This window comes from Astatotilapia calliptera, chromosome 16 (genome assembly GCF_964374335.1).
Source record: "Astatotilapia calliptera chromosome 16, fAstCal68.1, whole genome shotgun sequence".
Classification (NCBI taxonomy): Eukaryota; Metazoa; Chordata; class Actinopteri; order Cichliformes; family Cichlidae; genus Astatotilapia; species Astatotilapia calliptera.
This window is the reverse complement of record NC_137437.1, coordinates 21,732,877-21,758,513: the sequence shown is the minus strand read 5'-3', so window position 1 is coordinate 21,758,513 and position 25,637 is coordinate 21,732,877. Positions and strand designations below refer to the sequence as shown.

Sequence of the window (25,637 nt, the reverse complement as noted above, 5' to 3'; positions counted from 1 at the left end):
AGGACAGGCTACTGAAGGAACTTACTAACAGGCAGCATGGGGAAAGCAATAACTCACCACCCAAGGCTTACTTAATAATGTCAGAACCTAGTTTTGTTTTTTAAAGGAAGAAATACAGAAAATGTAGAATATAGTATAATGCTCCACCTCAAAATGATAAGGGACCAAGGGGAAAGTTTTTACTAGACTGATTGTTTTACCTGTCTGGCTCCAATCTTACGATCTACCTCAGCATCCGTTACAATAACCCACTATACATGCTTGTTTTTTATATTATGCCAGTAGGCTATCACCATGGTGTCCTGTAGATACCCATTAATCGACTGCACTTATCTGAATGTTTGTATACCAATTTATTACAAGTGGCAACTTTATGAAAACATATAACATAAATGAACTTTATATGAACCCGCCCCCCACCCCGGCCTCACTGTGGTCATAAAGTGATGCCCAACAGATTCTTCTTCTGTTGGTGAGCTTGTGTGAATTAAAGTTGGTGCCATTCCCTTTAGCTGAAAGGAGTGGCACCAACTGAATTTGTGGTCTTGTCCAGGTGCTGTAGCCCATCGGCTTCACAGTTAATGTGTTGTGCACATTCAGAGATTCTCTTCTGCATACTGTGGTTGCAGCCAGTGGCTCTTTGAGTTACTGTTGCCTTCCTATCAGCTCAATGCAGTCTGGCCATTCTCCTCTGTCATCTCGTATCAACAGGGTGTTTTCTCCCAGAAAATGCTGCTCACTGGATATTTTTTCTTCTTCTAGCTATCACTAAACGCCTAGTAGCAGCAACCCCAGTTTGAAGTTTGCTCAGTTTGAACTGCACCAGGTCATCTTAACCATGTCTACACACCCAAATCTTGGAAGCTGTTGCCATATGATAGGCTGATTCTTCAGCCACTCCTACATTTGAGAGTGCTGCAGCCTACTTAAAATACAGAAAATCCTAATTTTAAATTTTACTATGATTAAAATATGTTTTCCTTAATAATATAATTAAAAAAACAAATGACACAGTCCGTTAGCTATAAATTGCTAATGCTACCAAGTCATATGTAGAGAGTTAAAACCAACATGTGACCCACCTACCACTGGGACACAAAAAAAATCAATACAATAGCAGTGAATTTAGCTCAAAGTGGTGAGCAATACCACAAAAAAAAAAATCCACCCCTATTACAAGTTTTAATTTGCTTTTTATATTAATAAACATGTTTCAATAAACACTTAACTGTACATACTTAGGAGTAATTTCAAACGGAGTTTCTGCTATTACTGCTGCCCACCAGGGGGCCCCAGCCCACACTTTGGAAGTCATTGAGATATTTGTATTACGCTGAACAGGTGTGCCTAACAAAGTGGCCGTTAGGCATATGTTCACATGGATTCTAGTAGTAAAATGCTTTTTTCTTAAATATTTGCTCTGATAGCGCTGGAGAAAATCATTAGCCACATAGTCCAAGGTTTAATTTCTAAAGAAATCGTATTTGTTAATTCTGAAGATCTTCTTCTTTTAAGTAAATAAGTATAATTGCTTTGTCCACAAAGCAACACTTCAAACTTATGGAGCAGGGTGATTCTTTCTGCTTTTCCTGCGCCCTGTACACTAGTATGAAGAGACATAAGTTTAGAAGGGTTACCTTTATACCTCCTTAAATGGGGCTGATAATGCAAGCATTCAAGCAGGTCCCAGTATCCCAGCAAGGAATGAAACTCACTGGACTCACATGTAAGAGAAGCTACAGGTAAAGTACAAGCTGCTTTAAGTCATGAAGTGGGATCCGGTTTTACCTGTTGTGAGCGAGTGACTGTTTTCAGTCGGATCCAATTTCGCTCTGCATCATGTGTGCAGAAATCAAAGCAATGATTATAATAATAAAGGCAACCGGCTTGATAAAAGCTTTATTCATAACACTGCTTGCCAATGACAATAAGTGTACTGTACACATCAGTGTCTTTCTGCATATAGATTAAACAAAACTCTGTAATACTTAAATATAGACAGGTCTGGTCTAAACATCCAGTATTATTTAGATAATACATTTTCTTAATACACCCAATAATATTACAACTCAGGAAATCACTAATAATTTATCGAATTGTTCTTATTTATCATCTCTGAGCACTCGAGTGAAAACAAAATAAAAATAGAATCATTAAAATGTGCAGCCGGGGTTATATCGCTTAATGATGTGAGAAAATAAACCAAAATTTAGCAATTGTTAATTAACAAAATATATGATTTTATGTATGCTGTTGGAAACTACTAAAGAAAAAAAAAAAGGGGGGGGGGGGGGGGGGGCTTTCTTCTTCTTTGTCCTGGGATAAAGGGCTCCAGAGAAGTCAAAGCAGGCAGGTCAAGTTTCTCCTGAAAGAGAAAAATATGTTTCATTCAAGTGTTGTGGAAACATTCAAGAACTTCTATTGTCAAGTGTTGGTTTCTGCTTACTGTAAATGATATGCAGTCAGAAGAATTAAGGCACTGCTATGGACCGGACTCTCCCGTTTGAACATTGTCACTATTAGATGGCGGTTCACCCTCTTCGCTCTGTAAAGTAGAGCCATTGCTATCCACCTCGCTATGTTCACAGTCCTGTAATGCACAGAAAAGAAACAAACTGCAATCACTGGATTTCACTGCTATTTCAGACAATATAAAAGAGGTAAAAGACTGCAATATCTTTTAAGGTATTTCCTTAAGATGTGGGCTACAAGTGGGATTTGTTGTAGAGAGGGGAAAAGGATCATCCCTACACAGTATAATACAAAAAAAGTCATACCAGCCATTATGTCTTTTAAGTATAGCTATATACATAGTTGAAGAAAGAAAGCACACAACACTGCACCATTAAAATGTGGACTATTTCCTGAGGGTTTGAAATTGTTACATGCTTCACTGAGTTAATTAGAATTAACCTTGATTTTTCATCTACGCACAATAGTCCTTTTTATTTACTGCCTATTGAGAAAAGTTAAAGATTAAAAAGGAATTCACAACTTAACTCTGTTCAGGATGCATAATCTGATTTGTGGATTACCAGCAATATATCCAAACATTTCTATCATGTGGCATGCAAAAAAAACAAATAAATGTATTAAATTTATTTACTTTGTTATTTGCCTAATAAATCTTTTTTTTTTTTCAATTTTAAACTAAACTTGAAAGTTTGACAGATTTCTAGGATGTTTTCCTATTTTTATGAAAGGCAGAAAAATAAATTTGTTAGTTACATACTGGTTAGTATTAACTGATTATGTGTGCTTTTAATGTACTGGGAGTGACAAACAAACCAAATTCTATATTTGTTGCTCAGTTATTAGAAAATTGTTGTCTTAGGCCACAGTTACAAATCACACTGATCAAAACTCAGACAGCATGCGGTTATGAAACATGCAGTCTCATCATGTCCACAACATCCCGCACAAATAATTAAGAAACCGTAAAGTGGCTTGAATTGTTTAGTTATTCATTGCCATGGATTGCGCCACTCACTCATCCTCGTCTCGCTCACAGCTTCTCTTATCATTTCCTGAAATTAACTATTAACATACAAAATGCTACACCACAACCTTACTGATCTTTAATTTCAACAGGACAAGATAAACATTCAGTCAGGTAAAAACACGCAAATCCCTATGCTTTGCCTTTAAAGGCTTTGGGAATATAGCAGGTAATCTATATTAAAACCAAAATTGAGTTTTAAAAATGGGTCACATGAACTATATAACAGTATTCCATTATTCATCAGAGGTTATAATATTTCTGAGACTCCCCACGGGCCAAAGCGTAACAGCCTTGCACAATACCAAACCAAAAAGCTCAACAGCATTTGGAAAACAATATTGTTATAAGACGAATGTCTTGACACTCTTGTCTACATCTGTAAACCTCTTAATGGAAAACCAAGTGGATGTGTTAACCATCATAAAGGAGGCTATATGTAGTATAAACAAGCTACAAATAATAACTGTAGTCACATAAGTAGATGATAAATTTATTTTACTTTAACTTTTTACTTACATATTTTAATGTCAGTGTGAAGCACTATGAACACTAACCTTGAGTTTAGATAACTGCTTTGACTCTGTGACAGATGAGAGACTTGGAGTTGGAGAGACAGGTGGTAACACGGGTGAGAGAGGTGGCTTTGGCCGATAGGTAACAGAATGACTCCTTTTCACAGCCGAGGACACTGCCTGAGCAAAGCGGGACGGGGTGGCAGGAGAATAAGGCCTGGGTGCTGCAAAGCTTCGAAATTTTTCCAAGCTTAGCCCAGTGCTTGGCTCTCTAGCTGGCAGACTACTTTGCCTTGTCATTCTCATGAGGGGCACATTCCTGTTGACCTGTTTAGGGGTCAGCTGAATATTAGCGGCCCCTGTTGTCTCCTCGTCACACTGCGCAGGAGGAGGAAGAGGAGGGGGTGGTAAGTTTGCTCTTTCTGCACTTCCTTGAACTTCCCTCAGGCCAGAGCTAGAGTTGGCGCCAAGACTCTTCTCTGCTGCTGAAGTTACATAATACCCAGGTGTTTTTTTGTGCTGTGACAAGCGGAAAGAGGCAGGCTTAGGTTTCGTTGCAGGTGGAATTTTCATTTCCTTGACCTCTGCTGGGGACCCAGCTGGAGATGCCCCAACTGAGGATGACACCTTGTCTGTGTTACATAAACTTGTCGGTGATGACAACTGAGTAGATTCAGGTATACCTCCATTAACAGTGTGTTGATTAGTAGCAGTGTTAGGCAGTCCATCTTCCCTGTGTAAAGTAGAATGCAGCTCACTTTTTTCCTTTGAGACTTCCTGTTCCATCTGTCTTGTGCTCTCATCTGAATGAGCAGAACCAGTATTGAGTACCTGTTGTGAGGCTTCAGTAGGCGTCTCCAGTGTCAATGCAACTTCAAAATATCTCAGTTTCTCCTGAGATTTCGGAGGCACAATAGTATACGTCGTCATCCCCACCTTGGGGATGTAGTCCCTTGTAAGTTCGTTGGAAGGCTTAGGCTTTGGCTCAGAGTCTGTGGCATACATAGGTGGCACTTTTGCTGTGACAGGGGCACTTGGTGTTGAATCTTGGCGTAATGAGGTCTCCGAGGTGGGGGGTAATGCTTGCTCAAGCTCAGGAGGTCCCAGATCCTCCGTCAAAGTGGCCATATCTTTTTTCCCGGGTGATTCACAGACGGGGGCAATTGCTGGTGAGGAATCTTCGTCCGCGTGTTCCGGCAGGGGCACGGGGAGCTGTGTGAAATTTGATTGCACTTGAGCATCTTCTCCAGTGGAGCATGATGTGCTGGTGGCCACCGAATTCTCCCTGAGGCTTTCAGCGTTTGCTTGAACAGAGGCCTGTGTCTCCGCATTCAGCATTACAGGCGGTGGGAGGCTGCTAGTTGTAGTACTGCATTCGGTTTCAACACTGTGAGTTGCAGACTCCTGACAGATGGAATTTTCAACTTGAAGTGGGACACAATCTGTAGAAAAGGGAGAATTTTTCATGTGAAACAGGCATTTTGACCTTCTTTAAGAGCAGACTTGCTTAATTAAGGCAAAATGTAGAAGAAAAAAAAAAGTAGAAAACAATATTGCAGTGCAAACCCACTAGCATCTGCCAGTTCAGATGAGTCTGCGCCATCAGTTTTCCTCACAGTCTGAGTTACAGAATCATTCACTGTGCTCTGCTGTTGACTGGGAAAATAAAACAAAGAATTAAAGGTATTGCTAATGCAAACATGTCAGACTTGAGTTTCATTACTAGAGTTCATTTCGTACTTGCCATCTGAAGACAGATCAGGGGACTGATCTTCCACTGACATCATGCTCTGTATCTCAACATCTGGGGACGGGGAATGTGGCGAAACATCAGATGACGTGTTGAGGCTGTCGTCTACTCCTTGCATTTTACTAGCAGTTGCAGACATTACAGATGCAGTCATCTCCTCTTGCTCCCTTATTTCTTCCAGTCTGTGAGCAGCATCACCTGCTGGAAAGCATGATAAAATAAAAAGCAAGGTCAGTCAAAGGCCTATTCTAATACAGAAAGGACTCTAGTAGCGTATCCAACATCATATATTTATAAAACAATATTTGGCCAAAGGGATGTGTTGGCTGTAAATTACACACAATTTTTAATACAACTAATGCTATTATAAACTAAATCTGCCACAAGGAAGGTGCCAAGTTTCTAATTTAAATGGTTCTGATAAATAAACTCCACTGAACGATCCTTTACACTTCATTCTCCCTTCTCCAGTTCTTAATTTAGCGCTACGGGAAGCACTCGCACAGGGGCGCTGAGCTAAAGGAATTTCAAGGCCATTTAAACAAAGCTTACTGTTCTCACCCTCTGATCTCAGCAGCCACTGAGCCACACTAAGCTACGGAGCAGACGACCTCTCTCTGTGAAGTTAGCGCTGGGAAAGATCAAGAGCAACCAGTGGATGAAATGATAAAATGTTTAGAAGGAGAAAGCAGTGACTGTGCATTCTGTAGCTGTGAGTTATGACTGGGGGATAAGTGACGAGTGAAGGGATTTTGGATAATAATAAAAAAAGGAGTTCTGAGACTTTTTAACGTCAAAGTAAAAGTAAAGAAAACAAAAAGAATCACAAAACTTACTTTAATAAAAGCACACCACTAGATATCACCAAAATATGGAAGCTAGAAAACAAGCTGTGATCTTCGTTCTGTCTTTAACTGAAGAATATAAGCCAACCTTTTTTTCCCTCAACGTCAAATAACAATATTTTTAGGTTTTGCTTTAAATTGATCTATATACAGGACGGGCGGAGTTTCCCCTCACAGGACAAATACAGCAAAGGTTCACTGTGTCTACACAATCGCAGGAAAGTATTTCTCAACCAAGAGAAAAAATGTTAAAGAATTCAAAACCTGCAGAGATTTGGAAAATAAGAAAAAAGCTTCCTTGTGTATTTTCAAAATATACATGCTTTGATATTTTCAAAAAGGAATTTACAGGTGTTTGAGGACAAAATACTAAATATAGTCAGGAAAACAGGGAGAATAAGCTCAAGAGCAAAAACACTAAACCACAGTAGAAGGGCAGAGATTGTGCAAGCAACACCATACTGGCACAAACTCTTGTTCACAAATGAAAAATAAGACATGCCAAAAGAGCCACTTTTAGTGTGTAATTGTGCATGCTCTGAGCAGTGTATACAGAGGTTCTCGGGATGTAAAATGAAGCACTTTGCAATTAACACCACTAGGAGGCACACAAACCAAATGAACAAAAAACAAGCTTTAGCAAAATTCACTGTTGAGCCCTTCGCACACATGCCAAAATGTCACACATTTAATCCAAATCTACACTACAAAGTCACTTTTATTTATTTTTCATTATCACTCAATGTAATGTAAATAAAAGACCAAACCTTGCACATTTTCATCTGGAAAAACAGGTTCTTGAGCAACTGCACTTGGAGATGCAGGAGGAGGCGGCGCCTTGCGTTTGGTTCTCTTCAGTGAAGACTCTGCTGACGACCCACGACTCAGGCCACACACCTACATAAAAAACATTTTTATTTTAATCAGCGCTCAAAAATAAAAGACGTCGCCTTTTATCTTGTCAGTTTCGAATTTTGTCAGAGGTTTGCTCAGATATCAGACACACCATGTTAACAGTGGCCTCACCTGATCGCCGTGCAGTCGAACATTCGGTTCAGAGTAGAGCCTCTGGCGAGTCCTAGGGTCAGAGGTGCAGCTCTGAGATACGAGGATCGGAGGCTGGGGTGCACGCCTCTTCTTTGGCGCATCAGTCGAGATTGTCGGAGAGCCGAGCGGAGACGAGTTGGAGCTGGGCAAAGCCATACTGAGTGGTCGAGGCTTGCTCACGAGAACAGGAGAAGCTGGGGCACTGGCTGTCGTTGGCTTTAAAGAACAAACATCCAATCAGAACATGATAAGAAACCTGTTTCCAAACAACACAGTGAACATTAACTAATAGCAAACCAAAGTAAACAAACCTCCCTCTAAAGATTTCAATGTACTTTGTGATACAGCAACATCCCAATTAGTAAAATTAAGATACTTTTTCTAAGTCACATTTACCTGGTCAGATTTTTTCTTGCTTTTTCTGAACACGCCAAAGAGGCCTTTATTTTCCTTTTCTTTTTGAGTTTTATCTTTGCCCGGTGTGACTGTTCCTGAGAAACAAAGAACAACCCCCAAAAAACATGCTGTTATAAAAACAGAGAGACATGTGATGACTCTGTTGGTGGCGATCGTGTGGTGAAACTGAAATACCTGCATAACTCGGTGAGTCTGGACACACAGGCGTAGCAGGTTGTGCTGTCGAGTCAAAAAGCATGAGGTTTAGTGCAGAACGTGAAACACACAACAATGACACACAACAAGCAAGCTGGAGAGGTAGAGCAAGAAACACATGGGATAGCCAATATGCAAAACCAGTGAGTTTGGCCTTTTACTATAGTAGCACTCACCTTGTGTGTCTCTTGCATAAACCTCCCGTATTGCATAATCATTAAGAGAATTGGACAAGTTTAAAGGGGTCCTTGATTGGACATCTTTCAACAGGATTGTTGTCTCTACGTCAAATTCGCATTTCTCACAGATTGCTGGTAATAGTTCAGCAAGGGGGACTCGAGGATTTACTCGCAATATAGTTTTCTGGGTCTTTTTGTAGTTTATCACCATCCGAACAGTTGCCTGGAGAACACAGAAGGAGACAGGTTGATAATCTGTTGTGGTGTTTACTGTGTGTGAGACTATAACGTTCAATGTATTCATGTACCTCGGGCATCTGAGGACCTGTCTTCTTATTTTTATCCTCCCCTTTAGGTTTAAGTATGATCTTCTCTGCATCTAAAGTTCCTATGAGAGCACTGGGTTTGAGCTTGATGTTGTTCTTGTTGGAAGTAATCAGCTCTAAAGTGTGACTTGAGGGGTTCAAGCGATACTTTGCACAGAGTGTCACCAGAAGATCCATTAGGGGTTCGCTGAAAGATACACAGAAATAAATATGTATGATTAGTTCAACATAAGGAAAAGGAGACATATCATAAAGAAGCAAATGAAAGTTCATTTGAAAAAATGTGACATAAAGTCTCAAAAAAAAGTAATGAAAACTATTTTTAAATCAATTTTTTTTCCACTGTAAGTCCTTTAAATTGCTTTAAAAAAAATATCAGAAAAAACATTTAAATCCCTTATTGAAAAGGTTACTAAAATTTGAAGATGATCATCTAATAATCTGTTTACCACGGCAGATTCAAATCATCCATGTAAAAAAATAAACAAACAAACAACAAAACTTATGTCACGCAGTGACAGAACTGATTAAAAAGCTGCAAGAAACAGTGCAATGGAGAAATACAGGGATTTAAGTCAGCAACAGCCATGCAACATTGTAGCTTTACTGACACTGTCAATATTGTCACAATCTAACAATGTACCTTGAAAATAACCTCTGTTGTGTAGCAACTCTAAAGAGGCTTAGACACAGGAAAAAAAGGTCAATTTAATCTGATCACACTGGATTAGTTTCGGTCATTTCTCAACACACAGTGCGAAGTGCAAAAGATAACTCTGAAAGAATATTTATAAACTGTGTGCATTGTGAGAAAGATAGTGATAGCTTAAGTAAACGCTTGACTAAAAGTTTGACACACATGTGATTACAATCATGCAAGTCAGACTTAAGAGTCTGAATTTAGGTGTATTTAAATGCTGCATGGTGCTATTCAATACCAACTCATCCAGGACCACAAAACTACGCTTTTGAGGGAAAAAATATTACATTAAAGCAAAAAATTAATGAGGAAACACTGCATCTTAATTTAACTGGACAAAACCGGATCCTTTATATTTACATGAAGATTGTGTTTCTTTCTCGCAACCAAACTTTCAGTCACAGAGCTCACTTTTTAAAATAGTCAATGACGATTTGAATTTCCAATTTTTAGGAAAGGGTTAACACTCACTGAAGGATGTAAAAACCTTAAAAATATCATCATTTAATAATTTTACAAAATAGCCTTTTTTTGGTAAGTGGATTTGTATATTGCTTTTCTACTCTGACTGAGTACTTTTGTAATGTAGTACTTCTATTAACCGATTCAAAACATACAAAAAAACCACATTGTACAGTGTAATATTTTATGTCACATTTAACCATCACACACACACACACACACACACACACACACACACACTGAGCTATTTAAGGGTCAGTCTCTTGCACAAGGACACTTTATAAACTGAAGGTGCCTGGGATCAAACCACCAGCCTTCAGTTTAGAAAACCTCACATACTTCCTGAGCTACAGCCTCACCAGAGAGTGCATTTCACTCTCTGTAATATGTATTCCTTTGATTTCTATTTGGTAGGCATTTGCACTCTTTTGACTTCATGGGTTTGGATCTCAAGGCAATACCTATTGAGTCAGTTTTTTATTGGGTTCTAGAAATTTGCAAGTTACAGCTTGCAATGCTGCCGTTTGTTTCTAATTAGATGATGTCATCTTGTTCCATGTATCTGCACAAAATCTCATCTCATTTTATTAGCTCAGCACGCATACGGCACATCATTTCGCAATTTTAATTGAATCTTTTTTACGAATTTCTCACATAATTGCCTACAGGCATTAGTAAACCACGCAGTATGCAAAAAAACAACACTCCAGTATATTGAGTTAATCCAGACTGATGTCTGAATAAAAATAAAGAGACACAAACATGCCGTCTAAAACCACAACCTGCAGCTATCCCACCTGTTTGACTCATAGACTTCATGCACTGACTTAGTTTACATCAGTGTCACGATTTAGTGCTTAATGTTTTGAGTATTAACACACACCACGTGGAAGCAAATAACAAAAATCATCCTTTACACGCACACTAAGTATATACAGATATAGATAAAGTGATCTGTACCTTCCATGAACTATGGCCGTTGTTTCCACTCCACCAGGCAGAACCACGGTCAGAGAGAGTTCTTTATCAATAAGGTTCTCCTTCTGGTCCATCTTTAAATAAGGGTTTCCTGGGTACCGCTGGGAGAAACCTGGGGACTCCAGCCTCTTTAATCCAGGCGGGGATGGTGCTTTGCTTTTGGTCGACACCCTGAAGTTGGACAAGAAACAGTAAATTATTTTCAGGATGGCTTCATTATTCATAAAAAGTCTGGCTTCTGCTCTGACAAAGCCAGACAAATGAACATTTTAGAGTTTACTGGGGTTGCTTTCCCTACTTGTGTGTGCATTATAAGAAATGTCATTAAATGGTTTCTGGGACTTCAGACAATATTCTGATTGAAAATCAAAATGCACTAGACAGAATGAAAGAAATCTTTCTTCCTCAGGTTTTCACTAAGCAATGAGGGTAATACATGAAAGAGATCAAGTTCACTTTGCAAACAAGTCACAAGACAACCAAGTGAACAGCTTTACTCATTGAGCCTGAAGAAATGGCTCTGAATGGACAGACATGTGAGAGACTGATAAAAAGATCCAAGCTACAGAGCTCAATTTCAGTCACAGAAACCGTGCAAGGGAAAATGTAGTTTTATAGTGAAGTGCTGTTCCGTGTGTACAAGACTGTGCATTAGTGTACAGCACTTGGTACAGTTAGAAAATTTCTCTCCAATGTGTGCAAATATGACAAACACAATTTGAGTGTTTGTCAAGGCTCAACATTCCTGAAAACTATGTAAATAAAGTATGGTAGAGAGCAGTAGCAGTTATCTGAGCTTTACAGGCTGATCTGGCTGCCACACATGCACACACCCACACACACCTTTTATTCAAAGACTTTCTGTCAGCTGGCCATCTGTTAGACATATTTAAAACATCTGTGACAAGTAGAATTTCAAATAATGACACCGTTTCCACAAAGCTTTTGACTATAAATTAAAATGTTTTGATTTGTCATTATAAGGTTTAAAGATTAACTGCTACACATTTTGTTTTGTATTGCCTTTTGTCTGAAGAGGAAAAAAAACAAACAAACAGCGGATGCTGTCATAAGAAAGTCGAATAAACGGCACATCTAATCAGTGAGTCAGTCAAGATTCGCTAACTTTAGAAACTTCCAGGTGTCATTTTTTTTTATTCAGTTGGCGTAAGCGTAGATTAACACAAAGTTCTGCAGACCAAGCGCTGTGAATTACAGCCTGCAAAGTCTTACGTGGGGGCACGTCTTATTCAAACAAAGGAATCCAAGCAATGCAAGGTCACTTGCTCCACTCAGCCGAGTCTACCAAAGGACTATTAGTATCGCTCTGGGGGTGGATGTCCTTAAACACTATGACATTTATATACACCACAAACACACACATTTATTTAAAAAAAAAAAAAAAAAAAAAAAAAAGAGAATACAAGAGTAATGATACTCTTCAGACACTATAAATCATAAAGTAACATATAGGACTTTACTTATACTAAGTTGTATATTATGAAGTGCAGAATCTTTAGAATGAAATTTTAAAAAGAATACATTGAAAATGAAACATGCTAATAAACAGCGCTGCAAACATATGCTACATGACTATGATTATGAGCCTACTGTTCTAAGACTGGGAAGCTGGAAAAATGCATCTGCAGCCAGGGGCTAAGAAAACTAATTTTTAATATAGTAGATACCAAGACCTCCAGGACTGATGACTGAAAATATTCAAAGCTTACAGAATCCTGCGTATGCCTGCTATGTAGTGTTGCTCAAATTCTCCAGTTATCAAAATTGCCACAATGCACTGTAAAAAGAAATCAGAAAGTGATGGTTACTGACAACATGGCTGATAGGATTTGCTTGCCTTCAAGCCTTCCAGGCAGGAAGATTCCTTTTCTTTTATATTATTCTTGGTTTTCAGCTGCAGTTGTGTTAGGTTTAGGAAAAGATCATGATTTGGGTTGAAACACACCCTTTAAACAATGTTTATCACCCCCCAGAGAGCCTGCCTGGCATGAAAGCCTTCAAGGCAAACTTCTCCCATGTGCAAAAACCCTACCATCACAGTGAGTGCTTTTGAAAACTGACAACACATTGCATGCTTTACTAGTGAATACTGCGCAGCATTTACAGCATTATTGTTTAATAGTTCCAAAAGCATACACTTGACAGGATGTATTACCTTTAAAACTGAAAGGAACAAATAAATTCTGAGTGAACAAAACAAGAAGGTCAACTGCAAACCTCACTCAAACCAACATCCATAATGTAATCCATTAGTTTGTGTGCAAAGTCCTTTTCTGACCTCTTGGAATTGCTAACCAGTTTCAAACTTGTAATTTACATCAAATACATTATTAAAATATAACCTTGAGATAATGCCAATCAAAGTCGTTATTTAGTCTTAGCATTGCTGTCAATGTACAGCGTGTATTATGAGGGAAAAAAAAAAAAAAAAAAGCTCCCTTGTGCATCATCACTAAACAGCTATTTTATGTCCTGTTAGATATCTCCACCACCGCTTTGCCTCTTAAATCTTCAGCTGATTCAGTTACTGTAACAGTTTGTACCTATATCAGACTCATTAAAACTTTGTCCATTAAAAAGTTGTGCACATATAGACTTTACATTAAGGCCAAACTTGTACTTAAGAGAATAACATAACAGTAAATCCTCTCAAATATAGTTTTAGAGCAGGGGTGGGCAACTCCAGGCCTCGAGGGCCGGTGTACTACAGGTTTTAGATGTGTCCTTGAACCAACACAGCTGATTTAAATGGCTAAATGACCTCCTCAACATTTCCTGAAGTTCTTCAGAGGACTGGTAATGAACTAATCATGTGATTCAGGTGTGCTGACCAAGCGTGATATCTAAAACCTGCAGGACACCGGCCCTCGAGGACTGGAGTTGCCCACCAGTGTTTTAGAGTCTTGAAATAAATATGTGATCTGCACTTCAACCAGACTTGAATACCATCGTCTAACTTGCTTTCACAATACACATCTGAAAATGTTAACATCTAAGTAGGCGAAGGGCCTTTTTAACAACACAGTGAAAGAGTTTGGCGATGCTGTGACATGAAGTTCTCTTGCTGTCCTGACTTTGCCTGTATTTCCACAACACACATTTAACTGCACTGAATTACATTGATGTCATAATGTTCACCAAATAAAATCTGGAACAACCTGTTCCAGTGACTATGCAGCCTTTTAAAATCCATAGACCAGAGCACAGAAAGAAATCTTAAGTAAGAACCAAATTAGATTTACTTTTTTACACTTTTAGACCTCTTCTACTTTGAGAAAAGAAAAAGAAGGGTTTACTAAATTAAGTGTTTGACCTTTGACCAAAATTCCTATTAGAAAACAACAATGCATCAGTCTTATATTAGAATGAGTCAATTAAAAGCTACAATGTCTTCAAATGTTTTAATCACTGACTGTTTGGATTTTAACCAGACAAATCAATACAGTTCAAAGTTCAGAGGTGTAGTCTGCTGATTTCAAAGCTTTGTGTCGACACCATTTTTCTAAACACGCTTATCCTCCCCATCTTTGTGTGTTTGGTCACATTAGAATTGTGATTTTGTTGTGAGTAAATCTCCGATAATTGTACAAATTTGCCACGCACACCAGTTCCTCTGCATGTTTCTAAACTGACAGGTACATGCGTCGCAGTGGAGGCAAGCTGTCGCTTCTGCAGCACCTGGAGCAAAAGCATTTGTCACACTCCTTTTGCATGAATATTGCCATCTTTACTTTGGGTTTTGCAGGACGAAGAGCAGTAATGAACAGTGTTAGATGAAAAATAATAAGCAGGCTACAAAGATGGTCCCGGATCACCACGTATAACTCAGGAAATCCCTACAAATGACAATAGAAATTCTAGACAGACATTCACGCTGTTCTCTGCTCTGTGTACAAAGTGCTGATTCCATTAGTTGGGGTTACTCATTTGGCAAAACATTTGGAGGATAATCTAAACCTTTTTTAGATACCCTGTAAATGAACCCAATAGCAAGATAACTAGTTTTACTCATATGCTTTGTTCAGTGGAAAAAATGCATCATGTGATATTTGACTGAATGCGCCAAACAGAAGCAATTAATAAACCCCTATGGAAAAATACACAACAGCTTTGCATCGGTTCCAGAGTCAGCTCGGTTTATACAGCTGTGTCATCAGTGATCTTTATCATCACATATTAGGTAGGTGACAAACCCAAGACACACAAGCTGGTTGGTTTGTGCCATCCCAGCCTGTGTTGATGAGTGGCTGAATGAGACGGAGACATGTTGAAGCTTGACTGTGCTGTTTCATTTACAGGTTTCTCTGGGAGGTCCAGCACTCAAAAACAAGCCCATTTAGCATCTGAGAACAAGCCTAATGGACATGATCACAGACTACCAGGAAATAATAGAAACCTGTTGCTGCTGTGCCATGTCTTCTACTTTATCATAAGATAGTCTTGTAAACTTTAACAGCAAAAGCAAATGAACTGGAACATTCACTATGATGCCTTGCCTTCTTTCTCGATATAATGGCAACAAATTTGCAAACTGGAATGTGTGCAACATTAAAACAGATAAAGACAGACACGTGGCAAATTAAAATAAATAACAACACAAACTATCTTAATGAGGTGTAGGCCACCATCTGCCACTAATAACACAAACTAATTCTTCCTTGGCTTTGACTCTGAGTTTCTTGATCTCCACTGACAGGATATTCTGTCATTTGGTGTTGTGATGACGGTGTTGGTGAAGAAGAAGTTGAAAATCTCCCTATTGTTCAACTAGGTTTTTATCTGGGGATTTGGAGAGTCATAGCACATGATTCACTCATACTCATCAAATTATTCAGTGCCTGCCCGAGGGATGGACACGCACTCATCTTAGAAGAAATCACTCCCATTTGGCAGTCTTTCAATTATAATACAAAAAGGTAATCACTCAAAACTCCTTTTTTACTGACTTACAGTACAATACAGTCTTCAAGCATGATAAAGTCATCAAAACCCCTCAAAGGTTTCCAGTTCTATATGTCAATAACAGACATAAAAAGTTACGGTTAGAGGTCTTTTCGCCATGTTTCACACAAGATATCTGGTGCTAGATCACAGGAAAGATGCATAAATTTATATCTCCTTGATCAGATTTGGGAAAACAATAAAGAGAGATGTAGGCATAGAATAAAATCTTAATTAAATCTGTCATGCAAGTGCTTCTACAAATTGTTCTGCATGTCATATATGGAAAATATTTTTTAAAAGACAGACATCAGATAAGAAAGATCGTGTATATAGACACTTAGCTGTGCTTTACAATAAACAGCCAAACATGAAAAACATAATCTGACCATCAGCAGGAGCAAACCAAAGGATACCCAGATTCTCCACATAACATACATGCTAGGCCACACTTTTACCAGGAAAAAAAAAAATGTAATTGCATATGTATATTTGTTTTCTACTAAAGTCAGTTAAATGGAAGAAGGATCAAATAGGACTAACTCTGAAGAAACTAAACCAAGAATAATCTAAAACACAAAAACATATAATGATAATGAAAATAATAATAAAAGACTACTGTGCTGTACTAGCAGCTGCTGGGTAGCTGGATGGCCCCTTAGGGAATGATGGGTTCATGCACGAGGAAGCAAACAGTTTCTCTTTTTTTTTTTTTTCCTTCTTTTTCATAGAAGCCCTTTGGTCACACTATCAGACAACACCCTGATTATTTTAAGAAGCAAGAGCAACAATTCAATGCTCCAATGACCAAAACACCCCAGATCTCAACCAGCAGTAGCTTACTAGCAGTCAAAAGTACAGGCTCAAACATGCCACAATGCAGGAAGTCCCACACACCCTCAACTTCAAGTCAGAACACACATACTGCTAATAGTCTGAATGCAAAAACAGTGAGTACACAAAAGCCTTTCAGGGTCCTCTCCAACGCCCTAAGAACACTTAAGTAGCAGCAGTGTTACGGTGTACAGATAATCACACAGACGGAGCAATGAGAAGCAGAAATTAGAAGAGCAGGTGAGAGACCTGCTTTTCCTCTCAGTGTGCCAGCAGTTCATTCCAGGCTCTTACCTCTTCACCTAAAGTTGTTCCCGCTCAAATAACTTCCATTCTGCTGTGTGTCTCCCATGAGTAGTCAGACAGACTAAAATCTAACAGTATAGCTTTAAAGGGCCCACCTTAAAGCCACGCCCAAAGCTGTGACATCAGAAATCTGCCTCCTGTACCCAAATCCTATCAGCCCTCTTGCTGTGCCTCTGAGAGTTTTAGCACTCTCCCAGTGGCCATGAGCAGAAAGGTAAGCAGCTTTGCCTCCCTGGGCAGAATCCGTGGGCGGAGCCAATGGACAGTCTACTGGCACACGCTGCAGCATGTGTGCTCACAGTGCACTTGGTAAATATGCTGAATTGTCATGTGTTTTAATCATGAATGATCTACTCATGATGGCAATGATGCAATTATGGCAGTAAACAAACGAGAGAAGTCAAAGGGATTGCATGCTAATTTATTTTATCTTCTCACTGGGGCTTAAACCCATCCTGGAAATTTTCCTGCTCACTAACTTCCTCAGGTGGTGCTGCTGTGTTTACTTTTCATTAAGACATTGCCAACTCTTCAAAACCACACCTTACTTCTGCAGAACTGACTCACTCCCAAACCATGTTAGACGAGTTGACAGTTACGCAAAACAATAATGATAGTGCTACTTGATAATCAAAGGTATGAAAATAACATGTACTTTGTAACAGCATGTAGTTCCTCTTCATAAAACCGAGAAGCCCGGGATTTGGATTGCGTTGAAGCATTAAGTTCTGAAGTTTCACCTAATTTTCCTCACTTCAAGAAGAAAACTCTGAACACACACTAAGTATACAACACTAGAATTAACAATATTCTAAAATAAATAGAGATTTCCTGTGTTAATTTGCTCCAAACACTGTGACCGACTTGAAACTCTTTATTTTTAATTTTTTTTGCTTTATTTAGGAAACTGTACACTGTCTGGTACGGAATACATTTGATTTTCTATTGTGAAATGAGTGCTTATTGCCAGTGCTTTATCAGCAGGTCTACACTTTCACTTTAGAATGTGCAATCCACTCTACAAACACCACCACCAAATACCATCGAATGATAAGGAGGATAAAAGATGAATGGAGATGTTGGTATGTAGCAGACTGGAAGGACAGAGTTAGGGAGTTAGCAAAAAGATTAGTTGCTGCATCTGAGAATCTCAATCTAATTACATCATCAATCCATCAATACTCCTACACTTACATAACCCATATACAGTCACACAAGTGATTCTCTTTAAACCCTAACCTATTATGACAAACTTGTCCCATTTTCAAGATTTCCCACCCTCATTTCTGCCTTCTTTACTCTATGTTTTGTCTCCCAGTCACTCAAGGACAGCCTAATAGATGTTGGGGCTCCCCCACAGTCAAGCTGTCTGTTGACTGCCACTAAAATATTTCATTACTAGAGAAGGCAAACACAGTGGGCCACCTCTGCAGATGGCGGCTAGGTGACCTAGCCACCACATTCAGCGTCCTCGCCGTGAAGGAAAAATCCCTCCTTAGTGGGGTGGCAGCTCCCCCATGCTGGATTTTCAGCCAATTTGTTAAAGACGGTCTGATTTATTCCTGAGCACTGCAATCCTAATATAGCCAACCCCCATCTGTTACCTGCAATTTGTGACTTTGAGCTTCACCTTCCTGCACCACCCCATTTTTCAGCCCACATTAAACAGAATCCCTTATCTTCATCCGCTTCATCTCCCCTATTCCCCCTTCACAGAGAAATCATGACAACTGCATTCACCCATTCAAAAGACCACACCTACACTTACCTCCTTGCTCAAAATATATTTTTATCACTTGTATAACAATTTTTTTATCGCAAAAAAAGTTATAGAGGCGCATAGCTGGAGAGACGGCGGTTCCCGAAGAAAGACAAAACACAGGGCCAGAGCCGCAGCTGGTAATTTGGTAAGAGGTCACTCACTGTAAACACAAGCTTTTTAAGGAGGGTCTGGAAAGGCCATTACTTCCTAAGCAACGTGGGATGGAAAGAAATTAGGAGGAAAAAGAGCACATGGACCCTATGAGAACTCGCCACCTCCTATGTGTATCGTTTATTACTGCAAGCAAAACAAAAACTTGTTCCCACAGCGCTTTTTTATATCACCTGATCTAACTCAAATTCTCCAGTGTCATTAACATAAATTTGCAAACTTCTAAAAATATCTAAAGACCGATCTTGTGACATTATTAGCATTTTGCTGTAGTGTATAATATCCGCTTGTCACAATCTGCCTTAGGCAGTTTGCATGTTCACCCTGTGCCTAATGCTACTGCAGAGCCAGAGTAAGCTTGCGGGTCAGTTAGATAATGACATCTGGGTCCATTCAGTGCGATTTCTCGACATAATTCCAGCGGTGAACTGGACCTGCTATGGTACATTACCCTCACTTTATCACTAAGCAGCTCAAATATTTTCACACCAAACATTGCACCATAACAAAGCCACGGCTATGTAAAGAAAAATATGTGTGCCAACCATAAAAGAAAGAACGCAGAGCTTTTTTTTCAGGCTGTCTGTGTTTAAATGAATATATTTCAATTTAATAAATCTGTCAGAAAGGTGAACATGAAAGAAGTCGACTGGGCTGCCAGGAATTCTTTTCAAGATACACATAATAGCCCCACTCTGGAAACTGCACAGAAAAGATAAGGCCCAGTAATTATTACTTCAGTCTCTGTAGATTTCACTAAACACAGATTTATTATTTTTGTTTTTTAAAGGGACACTTTAAATAAAGTTACTTAGCGAGAGAGCAAACATCCCCCTCGAGTCATAATTTCAGCTATCACACGGTGTCCTCTTTTCTGAAACAATGCAGCGTTGTTTTCAGTGGGGGGATCTTTCAAAAGCACGGCATGCATTTGATTTTTTGCTGATCACATGAACTGAGACTCTTTACAGCATGGAGTAATACACTATGTCTAACTGCAGTTTTTACAAAACCATGCCACAAAAAGCACCACAGCTGGAACAGCCACACTGCCTGATCCACACTCCAAAGTATTTCAACTTCCTGCTCAGTTTCAGTGTGAATGCCCTCGCTGAAACTGCTTACGTGCCTGTTTGTGTCACCCTGCGGTTCATTAAGTTGCTACACTGTATGTTAGCAGATGATAAGGCTCACAAGAATATCAATTCATTAGCAGTCTGACAACTAGTAAAATTCAACATAGGAACTGTGTAGTGCTTCAACGCGCATATGCATGACAAACATACTGTATGCACAGTGATAGTGCCCTCTAGAGAAATATATCATGGTGTACAACTTCATATTACACCTGCCTTTTATTGTCCTGATGCCAGTTTAAGCTTGTCACTGGGAGAATGTCTTGTTAAACAGATCTGCAGTAAACTTAACTCACGCCTGTTGTGATTTGCTGGCCTTTTTCTATATCTCATCTAAACAACACAAACACTGATAATGAAGGTCATGCAAATGAAGGGAAATTGTTCTTTGTGACATAAAATGTCTGAATGTTGTTGGAGATATATAAAAGTTTCTATTGAGGCCACACAAAGGCCTGATTCATGCGAGGTCACCCTGAATGTTACACAGGCTGAGAGTGGGAGGCATCCAACTGTTATGCCCTGGAAAAGTGCATAACAGAAACAAAGAGGGGCTACATGCAGGCAAGATCTGTGCACTAAACTCACTTAAACAGGTTGGTGTGAACCTCAGCGTTTTAAAACTAGAAAAATATTTGGGTTTTTTTTTTTTTTTTAAAGAGAAGAAGAAAAAATTTGAACTAATATTCTTGTCTGTTTATTAAGAAGTTTTGCTGGTATTTACGGTCAGTGCGTTGGATTCAGTCTGGTAACAAAGACGAGCCATTCTTCCCCATTTTCTGGATGATAGCCATTTTGACTGGTTTAGCCTCTTCAGTCTGAAAGCATCCATGAGATAAAACACCCAGTATTCAAACACACACTAACTCATTACCCGTAACAGCTTGTCGTTTTCTCATTTTCCTCTTGCTTCATTGCATCTAGTGGGTGGACATCTTTAAATCACACCCTTTGCCTTGCCGTTTGAGCACACAGAATCTGAGTGGGACTTCTGATGGCACCATGCTGTAGGCCAAATTATAGATTTTTCTAAAAGACGACAGACTTGTTGTCTCTAGGTATAATTTCAACAAAGAAAGGGGAAAGACTCTAGCCTATTTGAGGCCCTGTGTTTTCTGTACCTTTACTTTGGTCACTGTGTTTCAAATTCCACATGCCTGCATTCTTCAAGGGTCTCAGTTTGATCTGTCAGTCTTGTCATAGTTTTCATCTGTAACTCGTGTGAGCAGCTGTGCCCTATGACTGCCTGCACGTCAGGGAAACAGCTGTGGCGATTCCCAATACCTTAACTAATTCCACATTTTACCCCCGAGGGAAGCCAGCCATGTGAGATCATGGTTTAAGGTGTGTCCAATTAGTGGGGCCAGCTCCAAGCAGTCCACTGCTGGAGTAGGTAGGAATTAAAAAGCCTTCTTACTGGACATAATAGTGATGATTACAGTTAGAAATGGTTTTCAAAACTGTGTTACTGAAATGCTAAAAGAAGACACTAAGAACTGAAGGAGGAAAGAAACACTACCTATTGTCAAAATAACATATGTGTATGTGCTAGCAACATCTCTGCTTGAAAACAAATGACACATAGGTTTTGAGGTCAGTGCAGTCACACATAAATCTTCATGTATGACTGCGTTTCAAAAAGCAAGAAGCAGTGGGTTAAGTCACCCCAATTCTAATAAGCCAGAAATAAGACAGGGAACACATGTCTTCATCTACACCCCAGCAGCTTATGGAGGAGTGTGGTTTACTTTTCCAAATAATACTCAAACCACAGAGAGATTTAGGTAGTCTGCTACTCCCCGTTGCCAGGGAGTGTGGCTGTGCTCTCAGATGACACAATACTTATGAAATATGAATAAAAGTCAGACTGAAAGAGCTGTGTTTTTTTTTGCTTTTTTTCAGTGAACTATAATGTGCCGGAATGCTATTTTAACAAATGAGGAAATCACAGTATGCAGGGCAGGACTGGAAACTTTGTATAGCTATCGTGGAAGACTGAATTGGAAACTGTCATATGCTCAAATTCTCCATCTCACCTCTAATTTCAATCTGAAAATCTCGGCAGATCGCCTCTGAATGCCAAAAGAGTGAGGAGCGGCTATAAAAAAAAGCTCTGGAAACTCACTCTACCCTTTTAATGATTCCAACCACTGGAATACAAGCAGCTGACATCATCTCCAAGGCTATGAACCAAAAGCTGATGGGAAATTCCATCCTGTCATATATGCACAGCATTTTTTAACTGCAATTCAAACGTAACAAATCAGTGTTTGCATTACAGAATATCAGTTTCAACCCCAACACACACACACAGGAAAAAAAAAAAAAAAAAAAAAACCACAAAAAAAAAATGCCACCAGGCTCATCACAGAGACAGGGGGCAGAATGTTTTGCCTGCAAAATAGTTCCCATGACCTCTGCATATGGTCAAGGCAATTTCTCAGTAAAACTCAGAGAGCAGGAAATGAAGAGAGTTCAAAGGTTGAAACATCTACAACAACTGACTCTGCTAAGATGTACTGAGTGATAGGAATGTTAGCTGAAAGTTTCTTATGCAGATGCATTAATTTACTGGTTGTTAAAAAACAGCTGGCCATGAGCAGCCAGTTGTTGTCAGAACCCCATTTGCTAGCGTTAGGTGGAAGGGTATCACTGTGATATTATATTTCTCCACAATGGGAAAACTGATACACAATTCCATGTCATTATTTCAGTCTTTCCTACTTCTGTTTTCTTTATTCATTATTTTTATTATTATTATTATTAGGTTTTTTTGCAGATCAGCACCACGGAGATTGTTCAGTTAAAAAAAAACAAAAAAACAATAAAACATGATTAATGGGCATAACACTTCTGCTGGAACACGTTAGATCCTAATGATTTCTGTGTTGGCTGACAGATAAAAGTTATTACAGCTGGCAATCCAAATGACTGCTCTACATACCTCAAATCAGAGCTCCGTGGATGAGACTGGGATCCATGATCATCCATTACTAAATTCATTGGTTTGACAAACTCTCCCGGACTAGTCAAACACAAACAAAAAGCACAATTCATTTTTAGTGGGAGCAAGCATACTAAACGTTGTACCAGTTTGTCAAACCTGCTGCTTTCAAGTGATGCAATCGGGCAAATACTGAAATATGGGCGAATCCCACATGAGGTCATCAAATTATCATTCGCATCCAGTCGTTTTCCTCCTTTCTTTGTATACAGAAAATGGCATTATGATTTAAACTGATTACTAATCACGCCTTACCATGAATGCAGCTGGTTTTCTAAGCAGCTTCCAACTTCCATCGGTGTTCGAAAAAAAAAAAATTAAAAAAAAAAAGTTAACCTTAGTTGTGGAGTCCTACTGTCTCGATAAGAGATCCATGACCCCGTTTTGCAGTGCGGTCGTTCATTTTTCTGCGGACCATCCTAGAGTAGTTTATCCTCCTCCGTCCCTCCCTATGAACCACATGCAGTCATATATGTGTGTCTATTGACACACTGCACAACTCTGCCAACTTTTCTGTGTACATGACGCTGCATCGCAACACTGAAGCGCAAAAACGGGGCGTTTCTCTCATTTGCTCCCTAGTACTAATGTGGCTTTCAGAATATAACGGCAGCGCATTCAACTTACAACTTGGCATGAACACGTGAAAAAACAACCCAGCACGACCATCCCGTAATAAAATCCACAAGCGTAGCCCGTCAAAAGACTCAAGAAGCCTAGTTGTTTTTTTACTTCCTTTTAATAAACGCTTTATTTGTCTGCAGCGACATCATGAGGGTAAATGTGGAAGCCAACAATCCCCCATCCATGCATATAATAAAGTTAAAAGTTCCAGTCTGTTAAGTCTTAAAAAAATAAATAAATACATAAACACTGTAAAGCGTATCTTGGAAAATATATGGCGTGTTCAGTTTCTGAAAGATCTTGACTGCAAATAATATTAAATCACACCTGAAAAATAAATGAGAGTATTGTATTTAAATCTATGCATTTTCCAGGGCTCCTAAAAACAAACAAACAAAACAAAACAATATTTCATAGACGTTGCTTGTCTTCCTTTCTCCAGTCTTCCTGGAGCATTTGGGTGCAAAGTGTCTAAAACCTTTAGAATATCACTCCCCAGCATATGTAATCATTTAAATATTATTTTTTTCTGACTGATGAAGCATGGAGCTTCATCTGGAGCTTCATCAGTAGAAGCTCCATGCACACAAACTCAACAAAAAACATTACACATAATGCAAATGTCCATCAAGAATCAAGAATCCAAGATTCTTGATATACACTTAGAAAAGAGATCACAGGGCACTGCATCCATTAAACACACGAATAACAAACAACAGCACTAAAAAAGCCCATGTTGTTAGGAATGAAAGCAACAAGAGAAATAACAAAATAGAAAAAGATATACCACGCATTAATTATTTATGTCTTACTGATCGACCTACTTGATACCCACAGTAATTCCCACCATGATAATTTCTAGCATCTCTGTCCTTATTAGCTACTTGAGAAGATTCCCGTAACCACTTCAGTACAGTACTCCCTCCGGCACGCTGGGGCAGACACAGTCTCTTTCTCTCTCTCAGGATTTTCCAACAGGAATCTGTGCCAGAAGAAGCGTGAAGCATCATAATCGGACAGAAAGGCTTATTTTAAATCATTTTTAAAAGAAAAAGAAAAAAGTTCTGCTTTTTCAAGTAATTTTCGAAGTGAAGTCTGCACCTGTTGAGGATGGAAAACTAATGGTGAGTTGAAATCACAGTGACTTTTTGTCCAAAAAAAAAAACCAAACAAAAAAAAAAAACAACTTTCCAAGCGGTCTCCTGTAGTTAGACTCATAGAAGAACTCACCTGCTTCTTCAGATATTAGTGGGGCTGGCTCAGTGTCAGGAGTGCATGGGGAGATGAGAGTGGGACAGCTAAGCCTGAGCCAGTCTGTTTGGCCTGACAGCAGGTCAAGTGATTTATTTTACAGCTGTACAAAGGGTCTGCTTGCACCAATTACATCATGGCTAAAATAAAACAAACACATTATTTTTGTTAGAAATGAAGTAAGTTTCTTTTTGCTCTCTCTCCTTTTGCTGTCTTCCTAAAAGTCTTTCTCCTTCTGTAGTTTAAACCAAAAGATTACATAATCTGTCTGTACAGTAAACATTCCTTATATCAGCTTTTATGACAGTAACAGCTTTGGAAGGCCTGGGGGATGGAGGGGAGATGCTGAGAAGTCAGTGTTACATTTAAGAGACCCTTTCTTGGTATTTTAATCTAAATTTATTGTTCATATGTGCACATGATTTTTCAACCTTGGCAGTGCAGCAGTCTTCATAGCTACATACACATTATCGATATCAGTTTTTATGACAGTAAACGCATCGGAAGCTCTGTATAGAAAAACACGATGGGCAACAACTAGAGTGCAGATTGTGGTTCACAATATATTACAAAAGCAAATGGGCATGGCAGCATTTACTCATTTCATCTTAGATGACTTCCTGTTTGCCTCACTGTTCATGCCATTATTAGATTGTTGTCAGTTAGAGATGGGA

The 25,637-nt window shown here is 39.1% G+C and overlaps 1 protein-coding gene across 5 annotated transcripts in view; it reads right to left on the bottom strand.

Moving 5' to 3' along the window:
- Positions 1 to 1,884: 1,884 nt before the first annotated feature.
- cobll1b (cordon-bleu WH2 repeat protein-like 1b) overlaps positions 1,885 to 25,637 on the bottom strand; it is a 25,284-nt gene continuing 1,531 nt past the window's right edge. Inside the window, exons 2-16 of one of the 5 annotated variants that reach the window (XM_026145857.2) lie at positions 24,943 to 25,103; positions 23,344 to 24,813; positions 23,029 to 23,109; positions 10,896 to 11,084; positions 8,756 to 8,960; positions 8,445 to 8,670; positions 8,248 to 8,292; positions 8,053 to 8,147; positions 7,636 to 7,872; positions 7,377 to 7,506; positions 5,755 to 5,965; positions 5,585 to 5,670; positions 4,057 to 5,456; positions 2,447 to 2,590; positions 1,885 to 2,365 (exon numbers count right to left, since the gene is read on the bottom strand). In XM_026145857.2, the coding sequence (XP_026001642.2) occupies positions 2,483 to 2,590; positions 4,057 to 5,456; positions 5,585 to 5,670; positions 5,755 to 5,965; positions 7,377 to 7,506; positions 7,636 to 7,872; positions 8,053 to 8,147; positions 8,248 to 8,292; positions 8,445 to 8,670; positions 8,756 to 8,960; positions 10,896 to 11,084; positions 23,029 to 23,109; positions 23,344 to 23,384 (3,054 nt within the window). In that variant the 5' untranslated portion in view covers positions 23,385 to 24,813; positions 24,943 to 25,103 and the 3' untranslated portion in view covers positions 1,885 to 2,365; positions 2,447 to 2,482. Of the gene's footprint in view, positions 2,366 to 2,446; positions 2,591 to 4,056; positions 5,457 to 5,584; positions 5,671 to 5,754; positions 5,966 to 7,376; positions 7,507 to 7,635; positions 7,873 to 8,052; positions 8,148 to 8,247; positions 8,293 to 8,444; positions 8,671 to 8,755; positions 8,961 to 10,895; positions 11,085 to 17,003; positions 17,163 to 23,028; positions 24,814 to 24,942; positions 25,104 to 25,637 lie in introns of those variants that run through there. The other 4 variants (XM_080291106.1, XM_080291108.1, XM_080291107.1 and 1 more) reach the window with 4 other exon arrangements.